The sequence below is a fragment of the Coregonus lavaretus genome (genome assembly GCF_964263955.1).
Source record: "Coregonus lavaretus genome assembly, chromosome: 31".
Taxonomy (NCBI): Eukaryota; Metazoa; Chordata; class Actinopteri; order Salmoniformes; family Salmonidae; genus Coregonus; species Coregonus lavaretus.
The window spans coordinates 7,949,219-7,968,229 of NC_140018.1; the positions used below are offsets into that span (position 1 = coordinate 7,949,219).

Genomic DNA, 19,011 nt, shown 5'->3' on the forward strand with positions numbered 1-19,011 from the left:
TAAACTCCCTACGAGTTTGACGAATGGGTCCGTGCACGCGATTCCAGATATCTTTACCTCTGAATAAACTGCCTTATATTATACAATTATCCACCTTGTCCAAAAGTCTCTACTTGGTCTCCGTTCTCCAGTAAACTTGTTTTATCAACAATAGTAAGGTTCAATGACACAGAAAGCAGTTCAATGTCGGGGTACAGAGTCGCTCTCTTACCAGGATCGCGGTCCGCTCTGACCAGGGTGAAGCCGGCCGGCTCCACCTCTCTGTCCGGGACTCTGTCATCCAGCCAAGTCTCCCAGCTGTATTGGGATTCCGCTGCCAGCAGCGTTTTATTTAGTCCGTTCGTAGCGGGTATGTACACGATCAACAAGATCAGTCCAAAACCGAAGATCAGTCCAAAGCAGAATGTTTGCAGAATGTTTGTAAACTAAGTCTACAAATTAAAAACATAAAATAACGCCACACTGCAGGTCGCAACATAGACGCTGATAGCCGCCATTGTCTTAGTTACGTTCAACGTTACGTCACGTATGACGAAAGCGCGTAAGTGCATGCCCACAGACACCCATAGAGAATGTATTGAAAGCTTTGAAATGTGAAAAAAATAGATTTTACATGACAGGCTATGAGAGACTTCTGGGCGATTTTCAACCTGACTGAAATCGCCCAAAAAACGGGCGGGCCATTTGAAGCACGACTTTAGCCTGATTTGACATTTAGTGCTGGCAGATCAGACGTGAACACTCATAACTGCTGTTGCCGTGATATAATTGATTAGAAAAAAAATACCTTCCTTTTCCCGTTTGGCAGTGCGTCGCCCATATCGCCCTATTGAAAAAGCCGTCCCTGCTCCAGGGGTAACCACCTTCACAACCTTTAGAGGATGTTTTATAGTACACTGTAGCTGCTCTTCAAGTCAAACTTAGTTTCAAGTCTCTGATGATGATGTGGGACTGTCTCATTTCAAGGACAATTTTCATTACATTGATCACTTTATTACGTAATTATTTAAGCTCAAACATTTGTAAAACATCTTTTAAAATAACATACAAGTAATATTTCAGACAAAAAAATAGTGCAGAGGTTATGTTGTTGCATAGTCAGAGATAAGATCCTGAATGGTTCCGGGTGTCATGTAAAAAAAATACGTTTTACATGACACCGGGCAAATAACCTAGCTACTGCAGGTCAACAACCAGGTACACTTCTCCTGCAGGTAGTGTGTAAACAGGTAATAGGTCATAAAAGGTACTGTGTGAACATTGCTAAATTAGATCCTGGAACATGGTACTTTAAGAGGATCATATGGTGGTAATAGATATACACGGAGGAGGATGTAACTGACTGATTAACCAAAATGCCACTTGTAAATATCGTGAACAACTCTGTACTCCTTATGTTTGCCTACATGGTCACAGGCATAACAAATAGCTTGGATGAACTCTTGACTCAGTTGAATTAGATGTTGCTGAGCAAAAAAGTTTCTACGCCACTGAAAGTAGTGCAGATATGCCTCCTCATCCTTGTCCAACTTCAGGAGGAATTTAGCCAGGGCTTTTGCATTGGGAAAGTCATTAACATGGATGAAGGAATCTCCTGGGACAAAGTCCTCATAGTTCTGTCTCGGTGGGCCCAATACTACTGGCACAGTTCCTGCTGCAAGTGGTCCGTTAAGCTTCTCAGTGATGTAGTCTCTGTGGACTGAGTTCTCAAAGGAGAGGTAGAACTTACAGCTGGAGAGTGTTGAGTAGTAGTCCTCATATCTCAAGAATCTTCCAAAGGCTGTTCCAAAGATGTCCACCTTAATATGTTTGACAAGTTCTCTGTAATAGCTATACCTTACCCCTGTTCCAGTTGCAGGGTTATTGTTACTCACAATCCAGCAAACTAATTTATCCTTCTTGGGCAGCACAAAGTCCTCACCCTGGCCTTTCCTTGCAGTTAAGCGCCAACGCACAGGGATGTCTGCGTCTTCCCTATAACTCAAGGTCAAGTTGAAAAGGTTCTCTAGACCAGGTATCCTAATTGTGTTTGTAGGTGATTCCACATGGTACCAGATCCACTTCTGGAATGGTGGTCGAGGTGATGGAGGCAAGTTGGATAAATCGTGGTTGATGGATTTGTGAAAGATGAGCACCCCGTCTGCCTTGTTGTATAGAGACCTGTCATCTGTCAATAGGCAGCCATCAATGTTGAAGAAAGTGGCGCAATCTCCAAAATCAAACCTGCGGTTTTCAGGCCAGAACCACAACAGCATGATGGGCTTGTCTGGTCCTGTCTGCTTCTTAGACAAGTTGAGCTGCTGGTCCTGAGGTCGCTCGGAGTACTGAGGTGGGAAAGCAGGCAGGGGAGGACAGTCCAGAGATGGAGCGGATTTGTTATACATTAAAAACAGTGTCACAAATCCCCCTAAACAGAGGATCCCCACCAGGACGATACGCAAAGGTCCAGTGAGGAATGTACTAGACAGCATTTTGGCTCCTGTAAAGAGCAAAAGAACAACAGTATTACATTCACACTATTACTATCACACTCAAAGAAATGCAACTAAATTAAGACTTTTGTTTAACTGTTATTAAACAGCTTTTGTGTACAGAGAGAAAGTAGAAGAGAAGCTGGTGCAGATGAAACAAGTATATTATATTTACATTATTTAATATATTTGCTTTCATCCTGTACCCAAAAGACAACTATCTCATGAAAGCGATAAAGAGCTAATACCCAGGAGCGGCAGGTAACCTAGCGGTTAGAGGCGATCCAGTTCGAATTCCGGGTCTGACCGAAGGGCTGCTGGTATCAAATCCTAGATGCAATTGCCTGCCGTTGTGCCCTTAACCCCCCACAACAACCTCTCCCTGGGCACCCAGTGTGGCAGTCCCCCGCACCTCTCCAAAACACACAAACACTGTCCATACATACACTACATACATATTTTGGAGGGGTTAGGTTAAAAGCGTTAGTCAAATTTCGGTTGGACCTTGTGTACAATTGATCAATAAAGTGATCTTAATATGGCAAAAAAAAACTATCCAGTCCAAAATTCTGATTGTTTCCATTTCCAACGAGGAAACGTGTACCTGGCTACCTCAGGATTGTGTTGAAGTTTATTTCAGCACAACCTGTTGGAAATACATGTATTTTTTTTCTCACAATGGTGGGTGAGGTGTACTTTAAAACAAGTGATCTCATACCCTCTTCCTTTCCCAACCTAGGCCGTGTAAAAAATTAAAAACGGCCGAAGATGTCACACCCGTTTCTCAAAACACCACGCAGTTCACTCGTTACAAAGTGAAACTTACCTGTGTCATTAGAAGAGATGTCCTGTGCTGAAAATTATTCCAGAATATAGGCTAAAGAGCTCGCTGTAGACCTTAAATGATTCATGGCTATTCAAAGTCATCTTTTTTTACGCAACACATTTTTCCCATCAAGAGAATAAATGTTCTATAGACTATTATTTTATTTAAGTACTGTATGTTTGCCATGTGTTACGTATTCTGCGTTCTCATACTATTTTCTATGCAATGTTTGAGTATGTAAATTGTGCATAATTCAGTTTGTTTTACACAAACTGAATTATGCACAATTTACATACTCAAACATTTGACCAAGAACAAATAAAGCCAAAGTGGCTTGTTCCCTCTTCCCTATAGAAAATATCAATCTGACTTAAAAATAGGATATGATGTCAATGGTTTTTGTAATTGCGCAACAAATAATTGTAGCCTAATGGCAGGCAAGAATTGAGCGTGAAGTAGGCCAACAGATATTCTACAATTAAACAATGTAAATAATTCACAAGTGAAGCGACGTTGCCATAGATCTAATATGTTGACCTTTAGATCTGGTGTTCAACCTTCCCAAGTTCTCTCACGTCACCCCGCTCCTCCGCACACTCCACTGGCTTCCAGTTGAAGCTCGCATCTGTTACAAGACCATGGTGCTTGCCTATGGAGCTGTGAGGGGATCGGCACCTCTGTACCTTCAGGCTCTGATCAGTCCCTACACCCAAACGAGGGCATTGCGTTCATCCACCTCTGGCCTGCTGGCTCCCCTTCCTCTGCGGAAGCATAGTTCCCGCTCAGCCCAGTCAAAACTGTTCGCTGCTCTGGCACCCCAATGGTGGAACAAGCTCCCTCACAACGCCAGGACAGCGGAGTCACTCACCACCTTCCGGAGACATTTGAAACCCCACCTCTTTAAGGAATACCTGGGATAGGATAAAGTAATCCTTCTACCCCCCCAGCCCCCCCCCAAAAAAAATAAAAATAATAATTAAATAAAATATTGTAAAGTGGTTATCCCACTGGCTATAGGGTGAATGCACCAATTTGTAAGTCGCTCTGGATAAGAGCGTCTGCTAAATGACGTAAATGTAATGTAAATGTAGATTATTGGTTAGTCTACAGCAGTGCTTCTCAATTATTTTCTGTTGCGCCCCCCCTAGGAAGAAGTAAACATTTCGCGCCCCCCAACTCTCCGCCGCAACTGGAAATAGTATCATTTGTCTATGAAATTGTTCTAAGTACACCTCTGCATAACATTGTATCCTTATTAACATTAAAGAAAATAAAAATAAAATAAAGAAATATAGATCAACTTACAACAAAGAATAACTTTATTAACATTGTTTTTTAGTCTGTAACAGAAAAGACTTAAAGTGCATAAATTTGCCTGAAATTTGCCTTATTTAAACTGTAAAAATTTTTTGACCATTTGATACTGAAAAATAAAATAAAATATAATCAATAAATAATAATACATTCAAATTGATCAGCAACATGAACTCAGGAGCCCAATATATGAAACACTGACCTATAAAACAAAAATGAATAAAACCATTTGTGCTGATTTTTTTTTAGCAAAATGAGGAAGTCAGGATTAATGGCAAAAGGCACGTTTGTCTTTGAGTTTATCTACCAGCTGTTCTTTAAGATCGTTAGCAATGTCATTTATACGTCTGGCGACAGTGTCATTGGACAGAGGGATTGTTTTTATTTTTGCAGCACTTGCGTCATCCAGCATGACAGAGACCATGTCTAATGCTGCAGGCAGTATCAGCTCCTCTGCTATGGAGTGTTTTTTTTTGCACTGAGCAATTTGGTACGCCACCTTATATGATGCTAACAGTGCTCGCTGGTTTCCTGAAGTAGCATTCACAAAGCGGGACGATTGTTGGCAATATTCGGCATGTTTTCGCTGAAAAAACTCAAGCGGCTTATCAGCGTGATTGGGGTGTAATGTATTTAAGTGACGCCTTAATTTATTTGGCTTCATGCTGTCCGCTGCCAACATTTTTAGACACAGTAAACATACCGGTCTTTCCTCTTCTCCCACCGTAGTCACAGTGAAGCCAAGCGCTACATACGCTTCGTCATATTTCCTCGTCTTAGCTTTCGGGAGACTTACGTTTGACTCATTATCTCAGTCTCTCTCCGACTTTCTTTTCATCCCTGTTAGATATGTTTCCATGGCGTCTCTTAAGGGTTTGTTATCTGCACTTCATATCTCCTACTCTGTGCTTTTGTTCGGTGCAAAAAAAAACTACTCCCTGCGGCAAAAAAAAGCATGTTCCCCAGGGTCACACGCGCCCCCCCGGCATCGCTCCGAGCCCCCCCAGGGGGGCGCGCCCCACTATTTGAGAAGGACTGGTCTACAGTGAAATGCGTGCGTTTTAGATAATAGTAGCCTATAGCTGGCCTAATAGATACAAATATTGAAGCGACTCACATGTAGCCTAACACTAGGTAGGTCTATCGATTGCACATACATGAAGTGATGTCAATATTTAGTCTAATAATCTAGCTAGCGATCAAATAATATGGTTCTGTTTTTTGTTTTTTTATGTATCCTTGCTTCGCTTGTTTATAACGTTGCAAACTTTTTAGGCTTTATATTCAACTATGACATTTTCGGCGGTCAGAGAGACAGAAACATCTTCATTCTGTTTAGCAGAGATGTGTGTAAAGCGACACGGGAGTGCAAACAGTGGTCTAACACACTTACGCCTTGATCACACCGACAGTGAAATTGTGCAAAATAGCACGCCGCATCATCTGGATACAGTGTCTTGAAAAAGTATTCAACCCCCTTGGCATTTTCCTATTTTATTGCATTACAACCTGTAATTTAAATTGATTTTTATTTGGATTTCATGTAATGGACACACAACATAGTCCAAATTGGTGAAGTGAAATGAAAAAAAGAACTAGTTTCAAAGAATAAAAAAAAAATAATAACGGAAAAGTGGTGCGTGCATATGTATTCACCCCCTTTGCTCTTGTTGTGGAAAATAACCACTATACTTTATTACAAATAAGGTCTTAGAGTTTTTGTTGCATCAAGAAATGACTTTATTAAAAGGTTCAACAAAGCCGATACCAGTCTGCAGTGGCACCCCGTTCTCTCTCTCTCACGTCACATTATATACACCATCATTCCCAACTCTTCTAGCTCTAAATCACCTCCCTCTTCAGTTTCCTGCTCTTTATCACTCCACGCCCACTTCCTTTGTCTCTGAGGGCGGCTAAACTCGAATTTTATTATGCACATAATATTCCAACCAATCACACTCCCCTGTCTTGCACACACACACTCACTCGTGTTTAGTTTAAACATGACAAGGCCCTAACATACACAATAAAATGCAAATTAATTACTTAAAAATCATACAATGTGATTTTCTGGATTTTTGTTTTAGATTCCATCTCTCACAGTTGAAGTGTACCTATGATAAAAATTACAGACCTCTACATGCTTTGTAAGTAGGAAAACCTGCAAAATCGGCAGTGTATCAAAAACTTGTTCTCCCCACTGTGTGTGTGTGTATTTATTTATTTATTTATATTTATATATATATATATATATATATATATATATATATATATATATATATATATATATATATATATATATATATATATATATACAGTGAGCTCCATAATTCATTGGACAGTGACCATTGTTTTGTTATTTTGGTTCTGTACTCTAGCACTTTGAGTTTGAAAGGATACAATGACAATGAGCGTGAAGTGCAGACTGTCAGCTTTAATTTGAGGGTATTTTCATACATATCGGATTAACCGTTTAGAAATGACAGCACCTTTTGTACATGGTCCCCCCATTTTAAGGTACTACAAGTATTTGTTAAATTGGCTTCACAGATGTGTGTCGTTAGGCAGGTGTATTCATTTGTGTCGTTAGTGAATGCAGGAGAGCTGTTGATGAATAGTAATGATTCTAGACGTTGCTATTGCCTTTGGAGGTTGTTATTGGGGTGTGACAACATGAGGAAGACAGCAGTGTCGATGCAAATGAAGTTGGCCGTCATAAGGCTCAGAAATGAAAATCAATCATTCAGGAACATTGCAAAAACCCTGGCCATGCCCAAGTCAACAGTTTTGTTCATCATTAACAAGAAAAAAACAACCGGTGAACTCAATTATGTCAAAAGACCCGGTAGACAGAGGAAGACCACTGTAGTGGATGACCGGAGAATACTCTCTATGGTGAAGAAAAAACCCCTGATAACAGCCCAACAGATCAAAAACACTCTCCTGGATGCAGGTGTAGATGTGTCAAAGTCTACCATACGCAGAAGACTACACCAGCAGGACTACAGAGGGTACACTACAAGATGCAAACCACTGATAAGCCTGAAGAACAGAAAGGCAAGATTACAGTTTGCTAAAAAGCACCTAAAAGAACCCCAAGAGTTCTGGAAAAAAATATTGTGGACAGATGAGACAAAGATTAACATGTACCAGAGTGATGGAAAGACAAAAGTGTGGAGAAAAAAAAGAAATGCCCATGATCCAAAGCATACCACCTCATCCATGAAACATGGTGGAGGGGGTGTTATGGCTTGGGCCTGTATGGCTGCCAGTGGAACAGGCTCACTTGTCTTCATCGATGATGTGACTGCAGACAGAAGTAGAACAATGAATTCTGAAGTCTACTGAAATATTTTATCTGCTCAGATAAAACCAAATGCCTCCAAACTCATTGGACGGCACTTAATCACGCAACAAGACAATGACCCTAAACATACTGCTAGAGCAACAAAGGGGTTTTTGATGGCCAAAAAGTGGAAAAACCTTGACTGGCCGAGTCAATCACCAGATCTGAATCCAATTGAACATGCATTTTACATGCTGAAGAGGAGACTTAAGGCAATAAGTCCCCGAAACAAGCAGGAACTGAAGATGGCTGCAGTACAGGCCTGGCAGAGCATCACCAGGGAAGATACCCAGCGTATGGTGATGGCGATGCATCGCAGACTTCAAGCAGTCATTGCATGCAAAGGATATGCGACCAAATATTAACAATGATTACTTTATTCTACATTATGTTAAACTGTCCAATGATTTTTGATGCCCGAAAATGGGGGGGACCATGTACAAAAGCTTCTATAATTCGTAAACGGTTCATCCGATATGTATGAAAATACCCTCAAATTAAAGCTGACAGTCTGCACTTCACCCTCATTGTCATTGTATCCTTTCAAACTCAAAGTGCTAGAGTAGAGAACCAAAATAACAAAAGAATGGTCACTGTCCAGTGAATTATGGAGCTCACTGTATATACATACACACACACACATACACACATATACATACACACACACATATACATACACACACACACACCTGTTCTGAAAGGCCCCAGAGTCTGTAACACCACTAAGCAAGGGGCACCACCAAGCAAGCGGCACCATGAAGACCTAGAAGCTCTCCAAACAGGTCAGGGACAAAGTTGTGGAGAAGTACAGATCAGGCTTGGGTTATAAAAAAATCAGAAACTTTGAACATTCTACAGAGCACCATTAAACCCATTATTAGAAAATGGAAAGAATATGGCACCACAACAAACCTGCCAAGAGAGGGCCGCCCACCAAAACTCACGGACCAGGCAAGGAGGGCATTAATCAGAGAGGCAACAAAGAGACCAAAGATAACCCTGAAGGAGCTGCAAAGCTCCACAGCGGAGATTGGAGTATCTGTCTATAGGACCACTTTAAGCCGCACACGCCACAGAGCTGGGCTTTACGGAAGAGTGGCCAGAAAAAAAGCCATTGCTTAAAGAAAAAAATAAGCAAACACATTTGGTGTTTGCCAAAAGGCATGTGGGAGACTCACCAAACATATGGAAGAAGGTACTCTGGTCAGATGAGACTAAAATGTAGCTTTTTGGCCATCAAGGAAAACGCTAGGTCTGGCACAAACACAACACCTCTCATCACCCCGAGAACACCACCCCCACAGTGAAGCATGGTGGTGGCAGCATCATGCTGTGGGGATGTTTTTCCATCGACAGGGTCTGGGAAACTGGTCAGAATTGAAGGAATGATGGATGGCGCTAAATATAGGGAAATTCTTGAGGGAAACCTGTTTCAGTCTTCCAGAGATTTGAGACTGGGATGGAGGTTCACCTTCCAGCAAGACAATGACCCTAAGCATAATGCTAAAGCAACACTTGAGTGGTTTAAGGGGAAACATTTCAATGTCTTCGAATGGCCTAGTCAAAGCCCAGACCTCAATCCAATTGAGAATCTGTGGTATGACAAAGATTGCTGTACACCAGCGGAACCAATCCAACTTGAAGGAGCTGGAGCAGTTTTGCCTTGAAGAATGGGCAAAAATCCCAGTTTCTAGATGTGCCAAGCTTATAGAGACATACCCCAAGAGACTTGCAGGTGTAATTTCTGCAAAAGGTGGCTCTACAAAGTATTGACTTTGTAGAGCCTGTCAAGCATACAGTTTGAAGCATACGTTCGATAAATCCAACATATGCACCACACAGAACGCACTGCAACTGCCTCTGCAACGCAATGTTGCAAGGCAAACGCAGCGTTCCATTGGAAATGAATGTACTTCTGGTGTACCAAAATGCAATGATACTGTCGGTGTGATCGAGGCATTAGCTGTTCTCAGAGTGGTCTGAGGCAGGCATTAGATTACGAGCGAGTTAAAGTGCAATGTTAATAAAGACTGTTTTGGGAATTGGCTCAAATTGAAAGATGCTCTTATGAAGGTTCTAACGATGAACTTAACCTTAAGATGCTTTTGGGAAACCAGGCCCTGGTCTGCGTTCAGTATGCAAAAACGTAGTGGAATGTTCAATTAAACAGAACCTGTGATATACTGAATGACCAGTTGTGGGTTCAAAATGCACCGCTGCCCTTTAAATATGTCACTCATTGATTATAGCCACAACCACCAAACATTACGGAAGAGTATTAGAGCCAACTGAATACATTTTTTATTTTGTGAATAAAGTGGCAATATTTTTAGAATACAAAGTGCCAATATTTTTTAAATAAAGTGAAAATATTTTGATAATAAACACGAAATGTAATTTTGAGACTAAGGTCAACATTTTGATAATAAAGTCTCAGTTATACAGTATTTCAAGATGAATGTAGGGGATATGGTTAAGTGCATGTCTCCCTGGCTCCTCATTGCTGTGCGCACCACCATTGAAATGCCTGAGTTAGATGACCTGGTGAAACTATACTTTAGAATTGGCCTTAGTAATAAGGAAATCCTTTCTCTTTTAGCACATAACCATATTATTGTTATTATTTATTATTATTAGGACCTGGAAAAGGTTGCCACAGATTGTTTTCAGAAGGAGGAACTGTGGTTACATATATACATACACACACTACATGACCAAAAGTATGTGGACACCTGCTCGTCAAACATCTCATTCCAAAATAATTAATATGGAGTTGGTCCCCCCCTTTGCTGCTATAACAGCCTCCACTCTTCTGGGAAGGCTTTCCACTAGATGTTGGAACATTGCTGCGGGGACTTGCTTCCATTCAGCCACAAGAGCATTAGTGAGGTCGGGTACTGATGATGGGCGATTAGGCCTGGCTCGCAGTCGGCGTTCCAATTCATCCCAAAGGTGTACAATGGGGTTGAGGTCAGGGCTCTGTGCAGGCCAGTCAAGTTCTTCCACACCGATCTCAACAAACCATTTCTGCATGGACCTCACTTTGTGCACGGGGGCATTGTCATGCTGAAACAGGAAAGGGCCTTCCCCAAACTGTTGCCACAAAGTCGGAAGCAAAGAATCTTCTAGAATGTCATTGTATGCTGTAGCGTTGAGATTTCCGTTCACTGGAATTAAGGGGCCTAGCCCGAACCATGAAGAACAGCCCCAAACCATTATTCCTCATCCACCAAACTTGCAGAGAACTACAGGGGCGAAGTAGCGAACCTACACAAGCTACTGGGGAATCCAGACCCACCTACTTTCCTTTTTCTTCTACCCCAGTAGCCGGACTCCGCTCTGGTCTGGTGGAAGGGTCGTCGTCGTGTCGGCTCTTCAAAACTTCAAACTGTAACCAGTGCGTGCAACCTGGTTCAGGTTGTCAGTCAACCTACCAGGGTAGTTACAAACAACACAGGAATATAATCATCAACATGTATTGATCATATCTTTACTAATGCTGCAGAAATTTTCTTTAAAACAGTATCCAAATCCATAGGATGTAGTGATCACAATTTAGTAGCCATATCTAGGAAAACCAAAGTTCCAAAGGCTGGGCCTAATATAGTGTATGAGGTCATACAATACGTTTTGTAGTGATTCTTATGTTGATGATGTAAAGAATATCTGCTGGTCTGTGTTGTGTAATGAGGAGCAACCAGATGCTCCACTTGACACATTTATAAAAAATTGCTTATTCCAGTTAATAATAAGCATGCACCCATTCCACCCATTCCAAGATGGCGTAGCAGTGCGGTCATGTTCTTTGTTGTGTGTCTGTGTAAATAGCCTGTTTTTTGTATGTTTTTGTATTTTTCGTACATATTTCCCTATCACACTTTTCATCCTTCTACAAAATATACTTTCCTGCTACACGCCTTACTCAACGTGGAACGGATTCTATTATTGACTTACCTTTTATCTAGAATCTCCAGTTGAAACTAGCTAGCCAGCTAACTAGCTACTTGCTATTAGCCACCGTTAGCGGTTTTCACCCAGAACATCTGATTTTCTGCCAGAATAACTGAATCACTGGACATTAACACCGGATCGCAACTAGCTAGCCGCAATCGAATGGATGTTGCTGTTTGGCTAATCACCACTGCCCCCGAAGCAAGCACCAGTTAGCCTCGAGTTAACCTCGAGCCGGGCCCATATCCGTCTATCTACCTCTCTGTCTACTGGACGGGAGTAGCCAGCTAACTAGCTACTTGCTATTAGCGGTTTTTCACCATTGTCCGTGGCCTGCACTACCTACCAGCCAGCTCTAGCCTGGACTATTATCGGCCAGTCTGCACAGTGCGTTATCGACCCAGATCATATTGGTTCTTCTGCCGGAATCACTGAATCACTGGACCTTTAACACCGGATCATCGCAACTAGCTAGCTGCGACCAAATGGACGTTGTTGTTGGCTAATCAGCCTTGAGCTAGCATTGAGCCAGGCCCATCTCCCGGCTATCTACCCCTCTGTCAACCGGACGGGACCTCCTAGTGTTGACACGGAGCCCCGCCGATCCAACACGACTGGTCTGCCGAAGAAATCGTCTGATGTGGTCACAACAGGCTTCCCGTTACAACGTCGACCATGAAGATCCATCTGCTAGCCCCGGCCCGCTAACACACGCTAGCCGTGGCCTCTTGCTCGCCAGTGCTATAGCAGCCCCCGAACTACCTCCTAACTCTCCTATTGCTGTTCACCGGACCATATGATAACTCAGCTATAGAGCTGATGCCTGCTGGACTGTTCCTTTTTACGGTACCGCATCCTGTTTATGTTTAGCCTAAGCCCAAACTTTGTCGCCATTACCAGCTGTTGTCTTAGCTCTCTCGAATAATGTCAATATGCCTTGCTTATTGCTGTTTCGGTTATTTCTTATTGTACCATTTCACTGTAGATCCCCCAGCCCAGCTCAACCTGCCTTAGATAGCTCCTTTGTCCCACCCCCCATACACGCGGAGACCGACTCAATCAGTGCCTCCAGTGATGCTATCTCTTTCATCGTTACCCAACGCTTAGGTTTACCTCCACTGTACTCATATCCTTCCATATCCTTGTCTGTACATAATGCCCTGAATCTATTCTACAATGCCCGGAAATCTGCCCCTTTTTTTCTTTGTAACCAACGCACTAGAAGACCAGTACTTAAAGCCTTTAGCCGTAACCTTATTCTACTCCTCCTCTGTTCCTCTGGTGATGTAGAGGTTAACCCAGGCCCTGTAGCCCCCAGTATCACTCCTACTCCCCAGGCGTTATCATTTGTTGACTTCTGTAACCGTAAAAGCCTTGGTTTCTTGCACGTTAACATCCGAAGCCTCCTTCCTAAGTTTGAGTGATTCACTGCGTTAGCAGACTCCGCCAACCCTGATGTTCTAGCAGTGTCTGAATCCTGGCTTAGGAAGGCCACCAAAAATTCAGAAATTTCCATCCCCAACTACAACATTTTCCGTCTCGATAGAACTGCCAAAGGGGGTGGGGTTGCAATCTACTGTAGAGATAGCCTGCAGAGCTCTATCATACTATCCAGGTCTGTGCCCAAACAGTTTGAGCTTCTACTTCTAAAAATCCACCTTTCCAGAAATAAGTCTCTCACTGTTGCTGCTTGCTACAGACCCCCCTCAGCCCTGAGCTGTGCCCTGGACACCATATGTGAACTGATTGCCCCCCCATCTATCCTCAGAGTTCGTACTGCTTGGTGACCTAAACTGGGATATGCTTAACACCCCGGCCAACCTACAATCTAAAATAGATGCCCTCAATCTCACACAATTGATCAACGAGCCTACAAGGTACAACCCTAAATCTGTAAACATGGGCACCCTCATAGATATCATCCTGACAAATGTACCCTCTAAATACACCTCCGCTGTCTTCAACCAGGATCTCAGCGATCACTGCCTTATTGCCTGCGTCCGTAATGGGTCCGCGGTCAAACGACCACCCCTCATCACTGTCAAACGCTCCCTAAAACACTTTAGCGAGCAGATCTTTCTAATTGACCTGGCCCGGGTATCCTGGATGGATATTGACCTCATTCCGTCAGTAGAGGATGCCTGGTTGTTCTTTAAAAGTGCTTTCCTCTCCATCTTAAATAAGCATGCCCCATTCAAAAAATGCAGAACTAAGAACAGATATAGCCCCTAGTTCTCCTCAGACTTGACTGCCCTTGACCAGCACAAAAACATCCTGTGGCGTACTGCATTAGCATCGAACAGCCCCCACGATATGCAACTTTTCAGGGAAGTCAGGAACCAATATACACAATCAGTTAGGAAAGCAAAGGCTAGCTTTTTCAAACAGAAATTTGCACTAACTCCAAAAAGTTTTGGGACACTGTAAAGTCCATGGAAAATAAGAGCACCTCCTCCCAACTGCCCACTGCACTGAGGCTAGGAAACACTGTCACCACTGATAAATCTACAATAATCGAGAATTTCAACAAGCATTTTGCTACGGCTGGCCATGCTTCCACCTGGCTACCACTACCCCGGCCACCAGCTCTGCACCCTCCGCTGCAACTTGCCCATGCCCCCACCGCTTCTCTTTCACACAAATTCAGACAGCTGATGTTCTGAAAGAGCTGAAAAATCTGGACCCCTACAAATCAGCTGGGCTAGACAATCTGGACCCTTTCTTTCTAAAATTAGCCGCCGAAATACTAGCCTGTTCAACCTCTCTTTCGTAATGTCTGAGATCCCCAGAGATTGGAAAGCTGCCGCGTTCATCCCCCTCTTCAAAGGGGGTGACACTCTAGATCCAAACTGTTACAGACCTATATCCATCCTGCCCTGCCTTTCGAAAGTATTTGAAAGCCAAGTTAACAAACAGATCACCGACCATTTCGAATCCCACCGTACCTTCTCCGCTATGCAATCCGGTTTCCGAGCTGGTCATGGGTGCACCTCAGCCACGCTCAAGGTCCTAAACGATATTATCACTGCGATCGATAAAAGACAGTACTGCGCAGCCGTCTTCATTGACCTGGCCAAGGCTTTCGACTCTGTCAATCACCGCATTCTTATTGGCAGACTAAATAGCCTTGGTTTCTCTAATGACTGCCTCGCCTGGTTCACCAACTACTTCTCAGATAGAGTTCAATGTGTCAAATCGGAGGGCCTGTTGTCTGGACCTCTGGCCGTCTCTATGGGGGTGCCACAGGGTTAAATTCTCAGGCCGACTCTATTCTCTGTGTATATCAATGATGTCGCTCTTGCTGCTGGTGATACTCGGATCCACCTCTATGCGGACGACACCATTTTGTATACATCTGGCCCTTCATTGGACACTGTGTTAACAAACCTCCAAACGAGCTTCAACGCCATACAACACTCCTTCAGTAGCCTCCAACTGCTTTAAACACTAGTAAAACTAAATGCATGCTCTTCAACCGAACGCTGCTTGCACCCGCCCACCCGACTAGAATCACTACTCTCGGCGGGTCTGACCTAGAGTATGTGGACAACTACAAATACCTAGGTGTCTGGTTAGACTGTAAACTCTCCTTCCAGACTCACATTAAGCATCTCCAATTAAAAGTTAGATCTAGAATTGGCTTCCTATTTCGCAACAAAGCCTCCTTCACTCATGCTGCCAAACATGCCCTCGTAAAACTGACTATCCTACCGATCCTTGACTTTGGCGATGTCATTTATAAAATAGCCTCCAACACTCTACTCAGCAAATTGGATGTAGTCTATCACAGTGCCATCCGTTTTATCACCAAAGCTCCATATACTACCCACCATTGTGACCTGTACTCTCTTGTTGGCTGGCCCTCACTACATATTTGTCGCCAAACCCACTGGCTCCAGGTCATCTATAAATCACTGCTAGGCAAATCCCTGTCTTATCTTAGCTCACTGGTCACCATAGCAACACCCACCCGTAGTCTGCGCTCCAGCAGGTATATCTCACTGGTCATCCCCAAAGCCAACACCTCCTTTGGCCGCCATTCCTTCCAGTTCTCTGCTGCCAATGACTGGAACGAACTGCAAAAATCTCTGAAGCTGGAGACTCTTATCTCCCTCACTAATTTTAAGCGTCAGTTGTCAGAGCAGCTTACCGATCACTGCACCTGTACACAGCCATTCTGAAATTAGCCCACCCAACTATCTCATCCCCATATTGTTATTTATTTTGCTAATTTGCACCCCAGTATCTCTATTTGCACATTATCTTCTGCACATCTATCATTCCAGTGTTAATACGAAATTGTAACTATTTTGCACTATGGCCTATTTATTGCCTTACCTCCATAACTTACTACAGTCGCACACACTGTATATATATTTTCTGTTGTATTTTTGAGTTTATGTTTTGTTTACCCCATATGTAACTCTGTTGTTGTTTTTAAATCGCACTGCTTTGCTTTATCTTGGCCAGGTCGCAGTTGTAAATGAGAACTTGTTCTCAACTGGCTTTCCTGGTTAAATAAAGGTGGGAAAAAAATAAAAATAAATGACTTAAAACTGTTAAATCCCCTTGGATTGATGAGGATTTTAAAAATTGTTTGGTTGAGAGGGATGAGGCAAAAGGTATGGCAAATAAGTCTGGCAGCCCAACCGATTGGCAAACATACTGCCAATTGAGAAATCATGTGACTAAACAAAATAAATAGAAACTATACTCTGAAACAAAAATAAATTATATAAAGAATTATAGTAAAAAGCTTTGGAGCACCTTAAATGAAATTTTTGGGGAAAAGGCAAACTCGGCTCCATCATTCATTGAATCAGATGGCTCAATCATCACAAAACCCACTGATATTGCCAACTACTTCAATGATTTTTTCATTGGCAAGATTAGCAAACATGGGCATGACATTATAAAAGCACTCAGAGGCCTGTGTCCGAATACCCATGGGCTACTTGCGTTCTAAATAGTAGGCATTTTGGGTATGCGAAAATACAAAGTTTGATTGTATGTGAAATTTCGAAAATTGAATAGGCTATGCTTTAAATGCCAGGATATCATACTCATTTCGGCTTTTCATCTGGTAGAATTCGCTGCACACTTAATTAAGCAAGAGTTGTCTTTGACCACAGCTGATAATCAGATAGCTAAATGGGTGCGCTGTTCCAAAATGAACGAATGGCTGAAATCAACGTAAACGCGCATTAGATGGTGTATTCGCAGTATGGATAAATCTAGCGGACTAAATAAACTCCGTTAGGATAAGCCTAGTGTGTTGATATTTGTTGCATAGGCTGCCTTTACACAGGTAGCACAATTCTGATTCTTTGCCACTAGTCTAATTCTTTTGACAATTAAGGCTGCCTCTAAACGCAGCCTACTGAATTCGTTTTTACTAAATATGAGGTAACGTTCTAAATAGTAACCTATGTAGTATGATTAGTAGGCTTGGGGGACCGGTTTCCCAAAAGCATTTAAAGGCTAAATTCATCGTTAGAACCTTCGTAGGAGGTTCGTTACATCTCCGAGCTGTTGACCAAAACCATCGTTAACGTTGCATTTAAACGCTCGTAATCTAGGGCCTGCCCCAGACTACTCGTAGAACAGCTAAATGCATCGTTAATGCTGATTCCCCCCCCCCCCCGAGTTCTATTTAGCTACTTGTAGGCGACTAATTTGTCTCAATATATTTCAGGAGGTGTAGCCTAACATATGCACAATGTGCCAAATCGGTGATTTTGTACATTGTCATTGGGCAAACATTAGAATATGCCACGTAGGAGCTGATTCGTCGTCAGTTTTGTGAAATAATTATATTGTTAAGGAAATATTTGAATTGAGAAAGCGGATCAAAGAACTTCTCCTTTCGATCCTATCAGTTTCGACACATGCTCCAACAACACACTTAGCGACCGTTCTCTCTGCGTGGTGTTTTGAGAAACGCATGTTACGCATGCATCCGCAGCTGTAGGAAAGATGAATCGTTAAAACACTCGTAAACCTACATTCTATCGCTATCGGGAAACTTGGCACAGTAGGTGATGTAATTTTAATAAGTAGTAGGCAAGACAGATTTCGGACACAGCCTCATATATAAAAGTGAATCCTGTAAGATATACAAGTACATTGGCATTTCTTATTATTTTACTTGACCATTCAAAACTGAACTCAACAAGGCACCAATAAGTGAAAGCCTGTAAGAGGAAAAGATAATGGCTCACCGGTCAACAGGTTGTTCTCGTCACGCAGTATTCAGAGCTGCTGGTAAAGTCTTTCATACACGCCCTATGAGAAATATGCACATGTGAGATGTTACTTTGGTAAGCCTACTCAATAGTTCAATAAAGCTATAGAAAACCGTGAGAAGCTGTTTCACAAGATCCTCCAAATTATATTGGTTGTGAGAAGGGAGACAAAAGTTCGTTCTGGACGTCCTTACAGCAGCAAAACAAAGCATTATTGTCAAGGACAAATATAGGTTTACCTCAGTGGGGAGGGGCAAGTTACATCGTGTTACTTCCTTCTTAGCCACGCCAATAAACAATACAATAAAAATAGAAGTGGTGATGCAAGAAGTTCTACTTCATACCTTTCAGACCGTCAGTACGGTTGAAAGTATGGTGTATATCCCTCGCGCTCCGGTGATGTGTCAGCATGGGGAGGAACCGTCAGACCACGCACTGTCACTTATTTCTTCTTGCAAAGTTAGCTTAGCAGTATCGAGCAATATGACTGCTCCACTGCGCTCGTTTTTCGGATTGCTTCTTCCGGTCCTGGTCGGGTAAAATAAACTCTGTGTGAGTTGTGTGTACTGTCAGTATGTCACCAACAGCCTGTGAGCACGAAATTCGCCTTCCAAGGCTGTGTGACAGCCAGTCCTTGCGGTTCAGCCGCCCTAGGCAAGACCAAAACATGCCCCAGCATGATGTAGATAGTGTCTGTCTCATTACATTGCCATACATTTTATCTCCAGCCTGTATGCTACAGAAAAGGCCACATACTCTTTCTACCATATCCTATATCTGCTACATGATTTATGTTAGATAATTTTTTTGACGGAATGTTGGTGGAGTGCCTGAGAGATGCCTCTCTTCAACAGCACC

General features: G+C 42.6%; 1 protein-coding gene across 5 annotated transcripts; it reads right to left on the minus strand.

The window, feature by feature from the left end:
* Window positions 1–975: 975 nt before the first annotated feature.
* Window positions 976–18,810, minus strand: LOC311106956 (4-galactosyl-N-acetylglucosaminide 3-alpha-L-fucosyltransferase 9-like). 5 transcript variants are annotated; one of them, XM_084149370.1, is made up of 4 exons: window positions 18,393–18,810; window positions 18,130–18,193; window positions 11,256–11,387; window positions 977–2,479 (listed from the first exon to the last, which is right to left on the minus strand). In XM_084149370.1, the coding sequence occupies exon 4, from the start codon at window positions 2,469–2,471 to the stop codon at window positions 1,347–1,349; it is 1,125 nt and encodes a 374-aa protein (XP_084005496.1). In that variant the 5' UTR covers window positions 2,472–2,479; window positions 11,256–11,387; window positions 18,130–18,193; window positions 18,393–18,810; the 3' UTR covers window positions 977–1,346. The 5 variants fall into 5 exon arrangements, with proteins under 5 accessions (XP_084005492.1, XP_084005493.1, XP_084005496.1 ...); XM_084149368.1 differs by having other exon boundaries at window positions 979–2,479; window positions 18,498–18,810; XM_084149366.1 differs by lacking the exon at window positions 11,256–11,387 and having other exon boundaries at window positions 976–2,479; window positions 18,498–18,810.
* Window positions 18,811–19,011: the final 201 nt, after the last annotated feature.